Below are 13,718 nucleotides of genomic sequence, written 5' to 3'. Positions count from 1 at the left end.
CCAACGATTTTGTGACCTGGTCAAGATTCGGTTGATATAATCTGATTGTATCAAACTTGACAGATTTTTATTAGTTTCTAATTATTAAAAGTGAAGGGTCATACATTTTACAATTAGTATTATTTCTTTCAAAATAAAGAAACAGTTTCAATGGTTGTTAATAATGGGATGCTGATGGCAACTGGTGTCATTAAAATAGATAGCACTTCTCTTTTTAACTTGTTTTTGATTGCTTAGAACTTCAGCTTTACCAACCCCTAATCATTCAGGTTAAACATTTTCATTTGCATGTTCTCTTTCACAGATTTATTTATTTGCTTTCAAAAAAACAATTCATCCTTGTTTTAGAATGAAGTTAAGGGAAAACAGAATGTTAAAACTGTGCTAAACCATTTTTCTGACTGTTTGGGGGAAAGTGTGTCAGACTTTTTAACAGCAACTTAATGTTTATTGAGAGAGGCTCCATTCCTGTTTCCATAAAAGCCCATCCAGGGATTGTGGCTCCAGTCATGTATACAGGCAAAGTGAATCATCTTTCCCTTAATCCTGGAATTTCCTAACCTCTTAGTGTTTTATTTTGTAATGTTAATGATGTTTTCATTAACTTGTCTTTTACATGTAATACGTTAGAAACATCAGATAATTAAAATACATTTGTGACTGAATGTCTTTGTAATGCATATTTACCGACAAGCATATCTTGAATGACTGCCAACTGGTTATTGAACTGTTGTTAATTGATGAGCTTTATTTTTCAATATTTCTTAGTCTGAAAGAGGGCATTGGGTGTTTTGCCTGAGTGAGGAGTAAAGATCAATTCCTAACCATTTATGGGCTAGATCAAGGCACCCTGAGGTGCCTTGAGATCCTTTCAGGTGTCCTGTGGGATTTACAGCGGTGATCCCTCAGGATTGAGGATGATCACTCCCATGGGTCAAGTAAAGGATTGCAGATAAGTCAGTTTGGCTAAGATCCCTAGAGTCGCAGACTCTGGCAAATGCCACAGGTGGTGGTTAAAGGGAGGGTCGAACCACAGATTTCTCGGTCCTGTTTCCTTTCCTTCCATTTCTGTTGGTTTTCTGTCTCCAGGGCAAGTTGGTTTTCCTCAAAGCAAGCCACGTAGACCTGTCCCAGGCTAGTTTTTCCCAATTTGTGGTGTCAATGCCACACTTTTTAATGTTTGCCTTGAGGGTGTCCTTGAAGCATTTCCTCTGGCCCCCATGTGTCCTTTGTCCTTGGCTGAGTAGGGAGCATAGCAGTTGTTTCAGCGAACGTACATCAGACATTTGCACACAGTGCCCTGTCCACCACAACCGATGTCAAATAATCAACACATCCATACTGGTGGCGTTGGCATCGGTGAGGACACTAGTGTGATGATCCTCCAACTTTATGCCAAGGATCTTCCACCGGTGATAACACTCCAGGCTTTTCAGGTGTTCCCTGTAGGTCACCCAAGCTTCACAGCTGGGTGGGATTCAGTACAATGTTAGCAGTATTAAGTGTGTAAAACATGATTCACAAGATAAACCTGGAGATTTTAAGTAGGAACCCACCGTGTTAAAAGCATTGTGACCTTTTGTGGTCTTTCTGAGTTCTTAGCAACAGGAGAATTGCTCTATTATTTTTATGCAGTCAAAAATCAAATGAAAACTAAGAGCTGATATTTTCCAATGGGAGTCTTGACTGCAGTGAGAGGAGCCTCAAGGCTAAAATGTTGAGAACCACTGAGCTAGATTATAGGTTTACTGCCCTGCCTTGCCCTGCCCTGCCCTGCCCCACAGGAGCAGGCCACTTTGCTGTTTTTGCCAGGGAATTAATCTGCTATGGCCCTTCATTTTGTTGCAGTACTTCTCTGTGAGTTCCACTCGGCCATGCTACACGGAAGGAGGAATAGCAGACTCAAGGATCTGACTCCATCCTTTTTCACCCATGTGCACGTGTCAGAATTGGGATGTGAGCTGAATCCAGGGCTACACCCTGAATCCAGTGCTGAAATCATGATCAGAGGCAGGCCAAGGTCCAGAAGCCAGAGTTAGGAAGTCACAGGTCACACTTGGCCAGGATCAGAGTGAAGAATAATCCCAGGGTCAGAAGCTGAGGGTTACAATTGGGAGGAAGCCCAAAGTCAGAATCTGACACAGTTACCAGAAGAGCAGGGGCCAGTGTCAAGGCCAGGTAGTAGGATCAGAGTAGTCTCTGACCTGCTGGTTTTAAGGCTGGTATTAGGGGGAATTGGTCTCCTGTCATCGCTGTGTAAGTAATGACTGACCACCAGAGGGATAACTCATCCTGAGCTCGAATCATGATTCATACAGCGTAGAAGAAGGCACCACATGGTCTCTAGGCAGCTAGCACACTTCCTCGTGCTTGACTAAAATATGAACAAAGAAGTTATTGGTGTCTTTCGATGTTATATAGAGATGCTGTGAAACCGTTTATAACAATTGAAGGTCTCATTTTGAGTGATACTGAATATTCCAAGCTGCCGTTGACTTAGATGAGCATCCACAACTGTCATGTAAGATTCAGTTTCCAAATCCAGGTACTTTTTGGGTGTGAACATTTTATAGAGCTTATAATTAAGGCTTCATGCTTTTAAGTGTTGATTTTTTCCTGTTTTTCAGATTTTTAGGCATAGTATGATCATATAGCAAAGGGAAAATACTTTTTTCCTTAAACTATTTTAAAAGTTGGCCCACTCTCATTCCCTTTATTCCTAGAGATATGTCAAACTGAGCTTGAGAGATCTCTAAAATCTATTACTGGCCGCTATAAAAAAATTTCAATATAGCACAAATGAATTACTTTTTTTAGTCGCATAGTCTCAGATCTTTTTTTTTTAAACCACAGTGTGTAGTTATCATTTTTAAGTTAAAACCAGAAACCTACATATTCTGAAAGTGCTTCCTCAGCACTGCTGGTACAACAATACAGTAGTTTCATTTTCAAGGTAAACACATTTAAAATGATTAAGATGCAGATTATTTGTTTTTAACCAACCTGATCTAGTCAGTGCATGTTCAAATGGTAACATATAACAAGACCTAGCACAATCTAATTAAACTAAAGTGTTAATATATTTAGTTCTGTGATATGGGGTAATATGAAGTACTTGCCTACAGGGTGAAAACAATGTATTATATGAGATGCAACAATCTGTTGTGTAAATGAAATATGTTTTATTAAATCTAGGCATAAAAGGATACATGTGTTGGCTGCTGTTTTTGCTGTAAGCATTCCCAAATACTTAACTTAAGACTTCATAGTGTACAATCCTTTCCACAGAAATCTGAAACCAGGCAAGGCATTTGCATTTCTTCAAGTAAAAGATGATCCACTTTAGTGCAACTTCATTGATTTGTCTGAATATATTTTTATTCAGTTGGGGAGGAAAGATTGTGTTAGGTAGCATCAGACCCTGTTCTACTAAGGTAAGCTTCTTAATTACATTACTCTGATAAGATAATTAATGCAACTGAATAGAGATTCAGAATACTGAGAGATGTTTTTGAAATAGATGGTCTTATTCCAGATGGATTATGAAGTATAGAGCAGTTAAGTGTCCTCTGATAAGGAAAAATATGTCAAAATTGTTAGCAACAAGTCAGTTAATTAACGGTGGAACACAGCTTTTTTAAATTTGATTTTTATTTAACATTTGAATCTTAAGGCCAGAATCTGATCTTATTTACATCAATATAAATCCAGACTAATTTATTTGCTTCTGTCACTCAAATTTAGACCTGTATAACTTAGGTTAGAATCTGATTTTTTTATTTGTTCATAAACTTTTGTGTTTTTGATTTTGTTTTTAAATACATACTGGATAAGAAAGATGGGCGGGCCATTAATTGAACATCTGGTGGGTAGCCACAATGAAACCTTGGTATAAAACTGTGGTTCAAGAAAGCTATTTTTAACTGTTACATAAATTTTCTTGTGTTGTGTTTATTTTGAAATAAGAGACTGGATGCTGTGGCCCAAGAAAGAAACACAGTAATCTACAGAGGAGACAAAAGACGTAAATGTAGAACTAATTCAGAAGATTGCCTTAAAAGAAAACAAAAAGATTTTACAATTTTAACTTTCACCTTTTAAAGTAAAAATCAGCTCCCGGCAGAAAACTTTCCAGTGTTATGCTACTATAGAGTCACTGCCAGAAGGAGGAATCTGTAGCAGGAAGGGAGGATGAGTATAGTGAAGAAATATTCAGGGCTAAATGAGCTTTTCCTTTTAAAATCTGAATGTTTTAAAAAATATACCTCAGTTTGAAAAACCACAGTTTATAAACACAATACATGGTCTTGCTAAAATGCTGATATTAATAAGCAGTAGAATCAGCCTTGTACAGGAAAAGAACATTTGGAAAGTCAATTGCTGTATTTTCTTTTTCACAGAGCAATGTACAAGTAAATCTTTGGTCCTTAATCTTTGCTATCCCAGAGCTAACACATGACATACTGGGAATAACACCATCATTTTTATGGTAGGGTTGCTTTGTGTCTATTTTGAAATAAGAGACTGGACGCTGCAGCTTAAGAAACAAACCAACTAATTATACAAAGGAAACAGACAATGGAGCTCTGTAGGCTTTATTGTAGGTGTCTGTCTGTCAACCTCAGTTTTAACTGTTTTTCTCTCTGTGGCTGTGGTCAGTATCAGAGGGTCTGACAGGCAGTGTGCTGCCCATGAGCTAGGGGCCACAGTTTTACACTATCCTGTTATGAGTTGTTGCAAGTATTGTTATAAGGGACGCTTAAGAGTCTCATAACCAAAAGGAATTGGAGAAAATATTTTTCCATTTCTTACCTTGACAGATCTTTGAATATTTACTTTTATGGGGTTTTTTTCTCTTTGTATGGTCTTCTGCACAGGACCAGGGACATAGGAATGCCCCCCCCCCCCATATTAAAATTGTTTAATAAATCCACAAAAAGTTATGGGGAAAGAATTTTGACACTACTTTCCTTTTCTCTAATACATACTTTACCTTAAAATCTGATTATTTAAATGTGTCCATGTGAATATTTACCTTCCACTTCAAAGGAATTTAAGACTTTTTTTTCCTATGGAGTTCACTAAGGACCTACCCCTTCAGCAGACTGTAAATATATTAATTTAGATGTGGTATGGGAAGCATCTTCTTGTGAATATGATGCCTCTTGTATTGTGAATGGCCCAGTAGTATTTGGCAGCTCAGGTCCATGGTTTACAATGCACAGTGTAAAGGTTAGCAACTTTTAAAAAAATTTTAAAATTCATCCCTGTCTCAATCCTGTGAGATGCTGCGGAGCAGGAAACACTCCAGAGAATTTTGCAGGATATAAAACTTTGTTTTTTCTGTGATTTATTAGGTCACAATTATAGTTTACACTACTTGAACTTTTTAAAAGGCTGATGTGGTGGAAAATGTAAATGATAACCTGCCTTGTTTCTGATTCTCAGGAACTATTTTATATATGTTTTATGATTAATTTATTTTTCTTTCCATTGTTTGGTATAACAGGGTACAACCAATGTCAATGTTGTGGAAGAACCCCATAAAGCAAGTGAGAAAAATAAATCAACAGCTATTTCAAAGCAAAAAGAACAATGCCTTGTACCATGCAGTGTTCAAGCAAAGATGTTACGAGGAGAAAAACAGTACATGTGCAGTATGTATTTTTTGAGAAAAGCTTTTGCTTCAGCAGTGAACAGTACACTACACTATGCAGTATTTATTTGATTCTGCCTAAGAATATGTACCAGCACCTGCCCCACAAGGCAGCTGGTTAGTGGCCAGCTCCAGGGGCTCAAACTGTCTAATGGGTCCCTGGAGCCAGCTGACAATCAGCTGGTTGGGCACTTTTGCTAGACCTTATTTGTACTGGCAAGTAGGGCATAGTCCCTATTTGTACTGGCAAGTACGGCATAGATAGATCCACCATCCCAAAATTGCACATCCTGCCATGCACATGTAGCATGGCAGGAGGTATGAATCTTGGGATTGCAGAACAGATCCCATCATACCTTTCAACTGAATGTTTGTCAGTGGCCTTAAACTTTATGAAACAGATATGGAGTTTATTCAGCTTAAAATGGTTCTTTAGTTTTATAATATAATGGTTGACAATACCTCTTTTCAAGGAAATCTGCAGAGTTCTCTTGTTGAATATGCAAGAAGTACAAAACAAATGATAAGAAATATGATGGATGATCAACAGTCGTCTTTGGATTATCTTTCAAATCAGGTACTCATTTTCCTTTATACTTAGTGAATTTCCTTTAATTTAGCATGGTCGTTGCTTATCTAACGTTTATATTTTAATTAAAACAATAAAAACTCAGATGTGGTTCTCCACTGCCTTCCACTTTGGACAGTGATTTACACTTGTATAAATGCCATGGACAATACTGCCATGCTAATTTGACTGTGCTTTACAGTGTACACTCACTTTGTATAGATATATGGGCCTGGTCAAAGTCCCAGCTGGTCCACTGAAAGACTTTTCTTGATGTTGGTGCTAGTTGGTTGAAGACCTAATAGACTACAGACACAAGATGTGGAAAATTGTGTGTTGAATTCATTACATTAATACATTAGGCATGTGCATTGCTATTTGTCAGTAAAATAAATTTCAGAGCATGCGCATCTGGGAGGGAATAAGCAAGTCTTTAGAATTCAAATCTTGCTGCTCCAGTCTGAGTATATTCAAATGACCTTATGCTTGCAGGTGAATGAACTTATGAACAGGGTCCTTCTTTTGAATGCAGAAGTATTGCAAAAACATTTGGATCTGCTTCCTTACAAAACAGTTCAATCTCATGGTAAATACTTACCTTGCTTAACCTTTACACTTCACTGTTTACCTTTATGATATCCTGGCAAAAAAATAAGAAAAGCACAGCGAAGAAAATATCGGATTTATAGTACCTACTTGGTGTTCATTCTCCATATATCATCTTTGGAAAATTTGTAAAATGTTTAAAGGTGTTAAGTGTTGAAATAATGTTGTAGCTCTGAGGGTCTAGGAAATATGCAAGAGGCAAAGATATTTTTGAGGGGTGATATCGTTAGTTGGACCAACTGCATGCTTGGGAGAGATTTTAAGCAAACATGAACTTTGTTCCTGATAATGGCAGCTCCTACTGCTGTTTTTAAACCAAGCTTACTCTTAAGTGGAAAAAATCATGCAAAGTATCACGCTTAGACTTGGCCTGATCCTGTGACTTGAACAGACTTGATCCTGTGGGGTGCTGAGTTCTTTCTGTAGTGAGAGGACAGGATTCTTAGTACCTTGTAAATTAATGCTTCTTTGCTTCTTCTGGGTAAAAGTCACACCTGTGCATAAAACTAAGTACAAAACCTCTGCTTCACATAAGTACTCTTTGTTTTCACCCTTCCAAGCAGAGGAAATTTACTTTCAAGAAGTCCCATTAACTTCAATGAGACTGCTCACTTTGCTAAGTAAACGAGTAATTGAGCTCAAACTCAGAAACAGAGCAGTTTTGATATATAGTTTGATTAAATGATTAATAAACTATGAATCCAAATATCTGCAAAGAAAGGTCAGCAATTACTTTAGAGTCTTATCCTGAAATCCTTACTTGGATAAAACTTCCATTGACTCAGCATGTGAGGCAAGGATTTTTGTGGATATCTCTTACTGGAGCAACTACATGATAAGGATAGATTTAGACAGGCTTTCAAATGAAGGGCATTCTTAATACGAAATAACCTGTAGGATCAGACCTATGATGTGTAATATTTACATTCTCTACTGTGCTATTTTTTATTACAAATTATATTCCATCTTTATCTTTGGCCAGAAGAAGAAATCTGTAGGAACTTTCTAAAGGGGTATAGTATAATGGAAGTTCTCTAAAATTTGTCATTTTCTGATCATACCTGAGAAAATTTTCATTAAAAAAACTATGATAAATGATCATTTTATATTTTATCTACAACAAAATATAATTTGAGATGGTTCAAACATTCTTAGCAAAATGTCTGCCTATATATGTTTAACCGGTATTTGGTTTTACAGTGCTTAGCCTGCACTGCAATGAATAATTTGTTTTCTAGGACTGGATTGCACTGATATTAAAGATACCGTAGGTTCTGTTTCAAAAACTCCATCTGGCCTGTACATTATCCATCCAGAAGGATCAAAATTTGCTTATGAGGTAACAAACTTATTTCACATTGAACAGACTTTGCTTGAGAATATATAATAAGAATATGTTTTATAATTTTAATTATTTTCTTTGATTGTTTTTCAGTATCAGAATTGTATTAAAAATCATCCAGGTGTCTGTGTCGTCATTACTATTTGAAATCTTTCCCACAAAGAATTTTAATCTTTGGTGTAGAATTTTGGCATCCCTTATCATGTAAAATGAATTCCATGTGGAAGAGAAAAGCTTATTATCTGATGTACCATATACATCTCTCATGCCTTCTCACACCCAATAAAGCTAATAAGGAGTAGCTTTATTATGTCCAGTTCAGAGATAAGAAGGTCAGGTGCAGAGAGGTTTAGCAATTGTTCAAGATAACAGCAATTCTGTGGTGTAGTAGGAAATTAAACTCAGGTTCCCTTGATCCAAAGGCAGTGTCCTAACAGCAGGACCATCCTTTTTTCTACAAAAAATCTCACAGTGTTTACAAGTGTTTGTGCCATTGTCATGGGCATGAATAGCTGGACTATGGAAGTAGCACAGGGCACAATGTAACAACTAAACAGAACTTGAGGGGCTGGAAGAAATTCTCTTAGGCCCCATAGACCTCAGGACATTTACTTGCAGTGGCTATTTTATTAGTCTCCCAAGCTATTGCCAAAACTGACAAGGATGCACAATTTTAGCACAGACACTGTTTCTCAGTGTGGCTTCCAGTGCCAGTGTTGCTCCAGGTATGGTGCATGGGCTGCATCTAGCCCACAGAGCTGAGTTGTCTAGCCCATGGGGCTCCCCATGAGTGTAGAAATATGGCAGTGGGGGGAGTGGTGGCAGTGTAAATTGCCATGGCTCTGAGAGTCCTATAGCAATTAATGCTGCCATCATTCCCCTGTTACTACATATGCGGGACCATGTTATCCTACTCATGGGAACCCCATGAGTAGGATAACATGGCCCCGCATACTGGTTTTGCCCTGGTGTGCCAAGGCCTGTCTGCAGCCTGGGCTGTGTGCTGACTGGCTCTGCCCCACTCATCTGGCCCATGCACTGTAAAGGTTGAGGACTACTGGCGTAAACATATTCTTTTCTTATCTAAGAACTAGGTAAAGCTGTAGAGAAAGTTAATGCTGATGGAATGGATGGAAAACAAATCTTATGAGAGGAAACTAAAAGAGAATGGCTTGTTTAGCTCAGCCAAATGAAGGTCAAGGCAGGATATAACTGCTGTCTATAAATCCATTAAGAGTAAGCACTAGAAAAGGAAGACAGTGGGACAAGAAAAACTGTAAAACCAGTAAATAGCAAGAACCTGATGGGAGAAAATCAGGAAGGCAAAGGCAAAAAATGAGCTGCCTCTGAGGGAGTTTAAAGATAGCAAGAAGAGGTTCTGTAAGTATGTTGGCCAGAAAAGAATGACCAAATAAGCTGTGGGTCCATGTAAAACCCTGCACCTATGAGTAGGAAGGGGGGAATGTAGCTGGAGGCAGGTTGCAGACATCCTGTGGGCTAAGCCACAGGAGATGTGAGCTGCCCATGTGAACTAAGCCATGGGCTGAAAAGACAGACTGCTAATGAGTAAATGAGCAGAACCTGGATGATGGGAGCAGAGGATGAAATCACATGACCAGAAGGGGGCTGGGCTTGGGCCATATAAGTCCTGCCTCTGGTCATCAAGGGGGCAATCAGGCCAGTCCAAAAGTGGTACCTTGGTGACCCAGAGAGGTTTGTATTTGTGTTAGGACCAGTTAGGTTGGGATTTTTTTTTTCAGTTTAACCGGCAGACTGGATTGTGGCTGAAAGGGAAGTGGATACCATGTAGCCGGGTGCCTGGGACACTCTGGGTGTCAAGCCCCTGCAAGGGGGCAGGGGGAGTGAGCTAGGATAGAGTTGAGAGGGCCAGGGCCTGGGCACAAACGGAGCAAGCTGAGTGAGGGCTGAGGACTTAGCCAGGTGAAAAGGCAGCCAAGATGGCTGACTCCCCAACAGGCACATGGAGGCCTGTGAGATGGATCCTTAAAGGGGAGGCATCTTGAGAGAAGTACAGAGACCCCAAGGATTAAGTGTAGACATACAGGAAAGCCCTCACTATTCATGGATTTGGCATTCACCTTTTCGAATATTCATGGTGCCGTGCCAACCCATGCTGTCTCCCCGCTGGCAGCATGATGACACTGTTACAGTGCCATCGTCATCTGTGGGAGCTCTGCGCTTGCCACCACTGAGCTCCCGCCTCCACCACTGCACCCCCACTGCTGTCAGCACAGCCGTGTCCCCCCAGCCGCCGGGGGCATGTACCATTTGTGACGCAGTACAGTATGTATTCATGGATTTCACCATTTGTGGGGATCACTAGACATATTCCCCATGAATGGCAAGGGTCTGCTGTAGTAGCAAGGAAAAAGCTGGCATGGGGAGCTCCAGAGAAAGTGCTCCCAGGGACCATCACCTGAATAAACTAACAATAACATCAAAAGAATGGCAGGTGGGAGACGGAGGTGGGGTGGGGCTGGAGAGAGCAGCAAATGGGTCAGACCTCCACGTGCTGGGACTGAGGGTAGCAGACCCACAAGGTGTGCTGCAGTTCACTGTTAAATAGCTAAGGGGAACTCTTAACAGAAGCCACCAAGAAGGCAGAGCTACTCGACACATACTTTGTCTCCATCTCCTCACAAAAACTAAGCTGTGACCAGACAGCTAATATGGATTATTTGGATAAGGAAGGAGCCATGCTGAGTGATGAGATAATGAAAGAAATGGTCAGAGAGCTTTTGATGGGTCTGAATGATCTCAAGTCAACAGAACTAAAATGCTAGATTCCAGAAAGAGCAGGGCAGGGCTTGCTGAATATCATCCCAAGGTACTGAAGGAAGTGGTAGAAGTGATTTTGGAGGCATTGGTAATAACATTTTTGAAGGTGTGGGAGATGGGAGAGGTACCAGAAGCCTGGAAACTTACTGCCCCTATGTAAAGAAAAGGTAAAAAGAGAACCCATGGAACTACAGATGGGTTAGGCTCACCTGAATGCCCAGGATGCATATCTTAAGGAAGTCCATTTGAAACCGTCTGGAGAAGGAAACACTCATCACAAGCAGTGAGCATGGATTTACTAAAAACAAATTGTGGCTAACAAACTTGATCTCCTTCAACAAACTAACTGCTTGGGTGGATGAAGGGAATGCTTTGGACATAGTATACCTGGACTTCAGCAAGGCTTTTGACAAAAACATACAGTATTGGAGAAATGTAAGCTAAACAAAACTAGTATAAGGCTCATAGACAATTAACTTAAGCAGAGAGTAATTATAAATGGATCCATGTCAGAATGGCAGCAGGTTTTGAGTAGTCTCTCACAGAGATCTGTCCTAGGTCTGTGCTGTTCAACATGTTTATTAATTATTTGGTTGCTGAAATAGCTTCTTGAGAAAATTTTCAGGTGACATGAAACTGGGGAGGACTGTGAACTTTTTGTACAAGAGCCCAATAAGCAGGATCTTAACAGACTGAAAAATTGGGCAGGAGCTAACAGAATGTATTTCAGTGCTGACAAATGCATGGTGCTCTGTTCTCATCTTAGTTATGGCCTGAGATCTCATAGTGGCTAGAGGAAATTCTGCAAGGACACTTTGAAGGCATATCTTAGGAAGACAGATGCCAACATCAAGAGCCATAGGAGGAGCTGGCTGCTAACTGACTCCAATGGTGCTACAACCTCAATAAGCAGCAGCCCATTTTGATGTAAAGTGTCCTGCCCTTGAAGCAGAGAAGAGAGAGTGGACAGTGGCAAAGGAGGAGAATCCAAGCCTACAGCTTACTCTCTCCTGTGGAAAGAGATGAAACATCTGCAGACAGATCCGTGGCTCAAGGACTGGACTCTTAAGTCACTTCAAGACCCACCAGTGGGCTGTGGCAGAGATCATCTTGGAATCAAGGGATTGCCAATGATTTACAGAGGAAGATATAACTACAACCTTTCAGTGAGGAGAGGGATTTTTTTACTCTCCTTGCTATAACTTTTGCTAGATGTATCTAAAATGATAACGTTAATTTAACTTCAGAAGTATTTTTGACATTTTTCCACATTTTAAGGTTAGTTGTAATGTCCAAAGAGGTTAGAGTCAGTCATTGTATATATAAGTAGGAAGATTCCTTAAAATAATGAGTGAATCATGGTACACAAGTAATCATCAACTGGTTGGATCATTATAATCAAAAAGTAGTCATCAATGTCTTGGTTTCTAGTTAGTATGAGGTACCAAGTAGGGTTCACCAGGAGCCTGGCTCTGGCTTTATTTAATATCTTTATTAATGATTTGGATGATGGGATCAAGTGCACGCTTAGTGAATTGAGGATGATACCAAGTTGGGTGAAGTTGGGCTGTGGAGTAGGGTTAGGATCTAGACTGGAGAAATGATATGCAGTCAGTCAATGAGATTCAAGAAGAACAATCCTTACTCTTTGGATGGAATAATTGCATGTACAAACAGACTGGCTCGGCTGTGGTACTGCCAAGAAAGATCTAAGGGGTTACAAGAAGGATGTGGGCAGAATGGAGAGTGTCCAGTGCAGAGCAACAGAAATGATTAGGAGTCTAGGAAGCAGGACTTATGGGAAAGGCTGAAAGAACAAGATAATTTTGTCTGGAGAAGAGAGAGACTGAGAGGGATTTGATAAGTCTTCCAATATCTGAAGGGCTATTTATAGGGAGGATGGAGATAAGGTTTTCTCTGTGGCTGGAGCAATGGCCTCAAGCTTCAGCAGAGGAAATTTAGGTTGGATTAGGAGGAACATTCTGACTATGAGGCCTCATGTATACGTTACAAGCAAGAGACTGTCTATACATTACACCTTATGGTATGTGTAATAGGGTTCCAGAGCGAAGCCCTGTTATTTGAGAACTCTTGCAGCTGATAGTGATTATGGCTTGGTGGGGCGAGGAGATGCCCCATGCCTGCAGAGAGCCAATGGGGCTCGGTGCCCAGGGATATGAAGTGAACGCTCCTTAGGGAAAGTTGCCTTTGGGCTCCACAAGACGAGAGAGGAGCTGCAGGGGAAACTCTCTCTGGGAGAAGGATCCAAGAGGAGGGATCCATAATGCAGGATCAGCGTGAGCCAAGGGATCCTGGAACTCTGAACCACGCACCACTTACCTGGAGGCTGCGGGAACAACAGTGAGTGCGGGGGAGAGCGGAGCCGTGACACGGGAAGAAGCCGCGGTTTCTGCACTGGGATGCCAAGAGGCAAGATGAAGCCAAAGAGGGCAGCAGGAGGAGCGTCACTGGCCCAGACCCCTGAAGAGACCAGGCAACCTCCAGACCCCCAAGGGAGAGGGACTCTGGGGGGCCGAAAGGGTGAGAAACGGCCGCGGGAGAACCATGAAACCCGCATGCCGGCTCTGCACAGCAAAGGAGACAGGGCAGCGCCCGTAACAAGCTGCTAATGAGGCAATTAGCGGCAGGAAGCCCCAACCTAAACAGAACAAAGGATACTTTTCTTTTTTTTCTTCTAATTCTTTTTGATCTAGCAGACCTCCTGAGGCTAAAAAGAAAGGCCTACA

General features: G+C 40.6%; 1 protein-coding gene across 2 annotated transcripts in view; it reads left to right on the top strand.

Annotated features, from left to right (window-relative positions):
• Window positions 1-1,189: 1,189 nt before the first annotated feature.
• The window catches only part of ANGPTL5 (angiopoietin like 5), a 25,909-nt gene continuing 13,380 nt past the window's right edge, over window positions 1,190-13,718 (top strand). Inside the window, exons 1-6 of one of the 2 annotated variants that reach the window (XM_019525609.1) lie at window positions 1,190-2,545; window positions 3,289-3,434; window positions 5,510-5,657; window positions 6,130-6,233; window positions 6,717-6,810; window positions 8,069-8,169. In XM_019525609.1, coding sequence (XP_019381154.1) covers window positions 3,333-3,434; window positions 5,510-5,657; window positions 6,130-6,233; window positions 6,717-6,810; window positions 8,069-8,169 — 549 coding nt within the window. In that variant the 5' untranslated portion in view covers window positions 1,190-2,545; window positions 3,289-3,332. Of the gene's footprint in view, window positions 2,546-2,649; window positions 3,435-5,509; window positions 5,658-6,129; window positions 6,234-6,716; window positions 6,811-8,068; window positions 8,170-13,718 lie in introns of those variants that run through there. The other variant, XM_019525608.1, reaches the window with a different exon arrangement.

The sequence above is a fragment of the Gavialis gangeticus genome, unplaced genomic scaffold (genome assembly GCF_001723915.1).
Source record: "Gavialis gangeticus isolate Ggan-Ray unplaced genomic scaffold, GavGan_comp1, whole genome shotgun sequence".
Lineage (NCBI taxonomy): Eukaryota > Metazoa > Chordata > Crocodylia > Gavialidae > Gavialis > Gavialis gangeticus.
The sequence above is the reverse complement of the archived record's forward strand: the minus strand, read 5'-3'. Positions and strand labels throughout refer to the sequence as shown.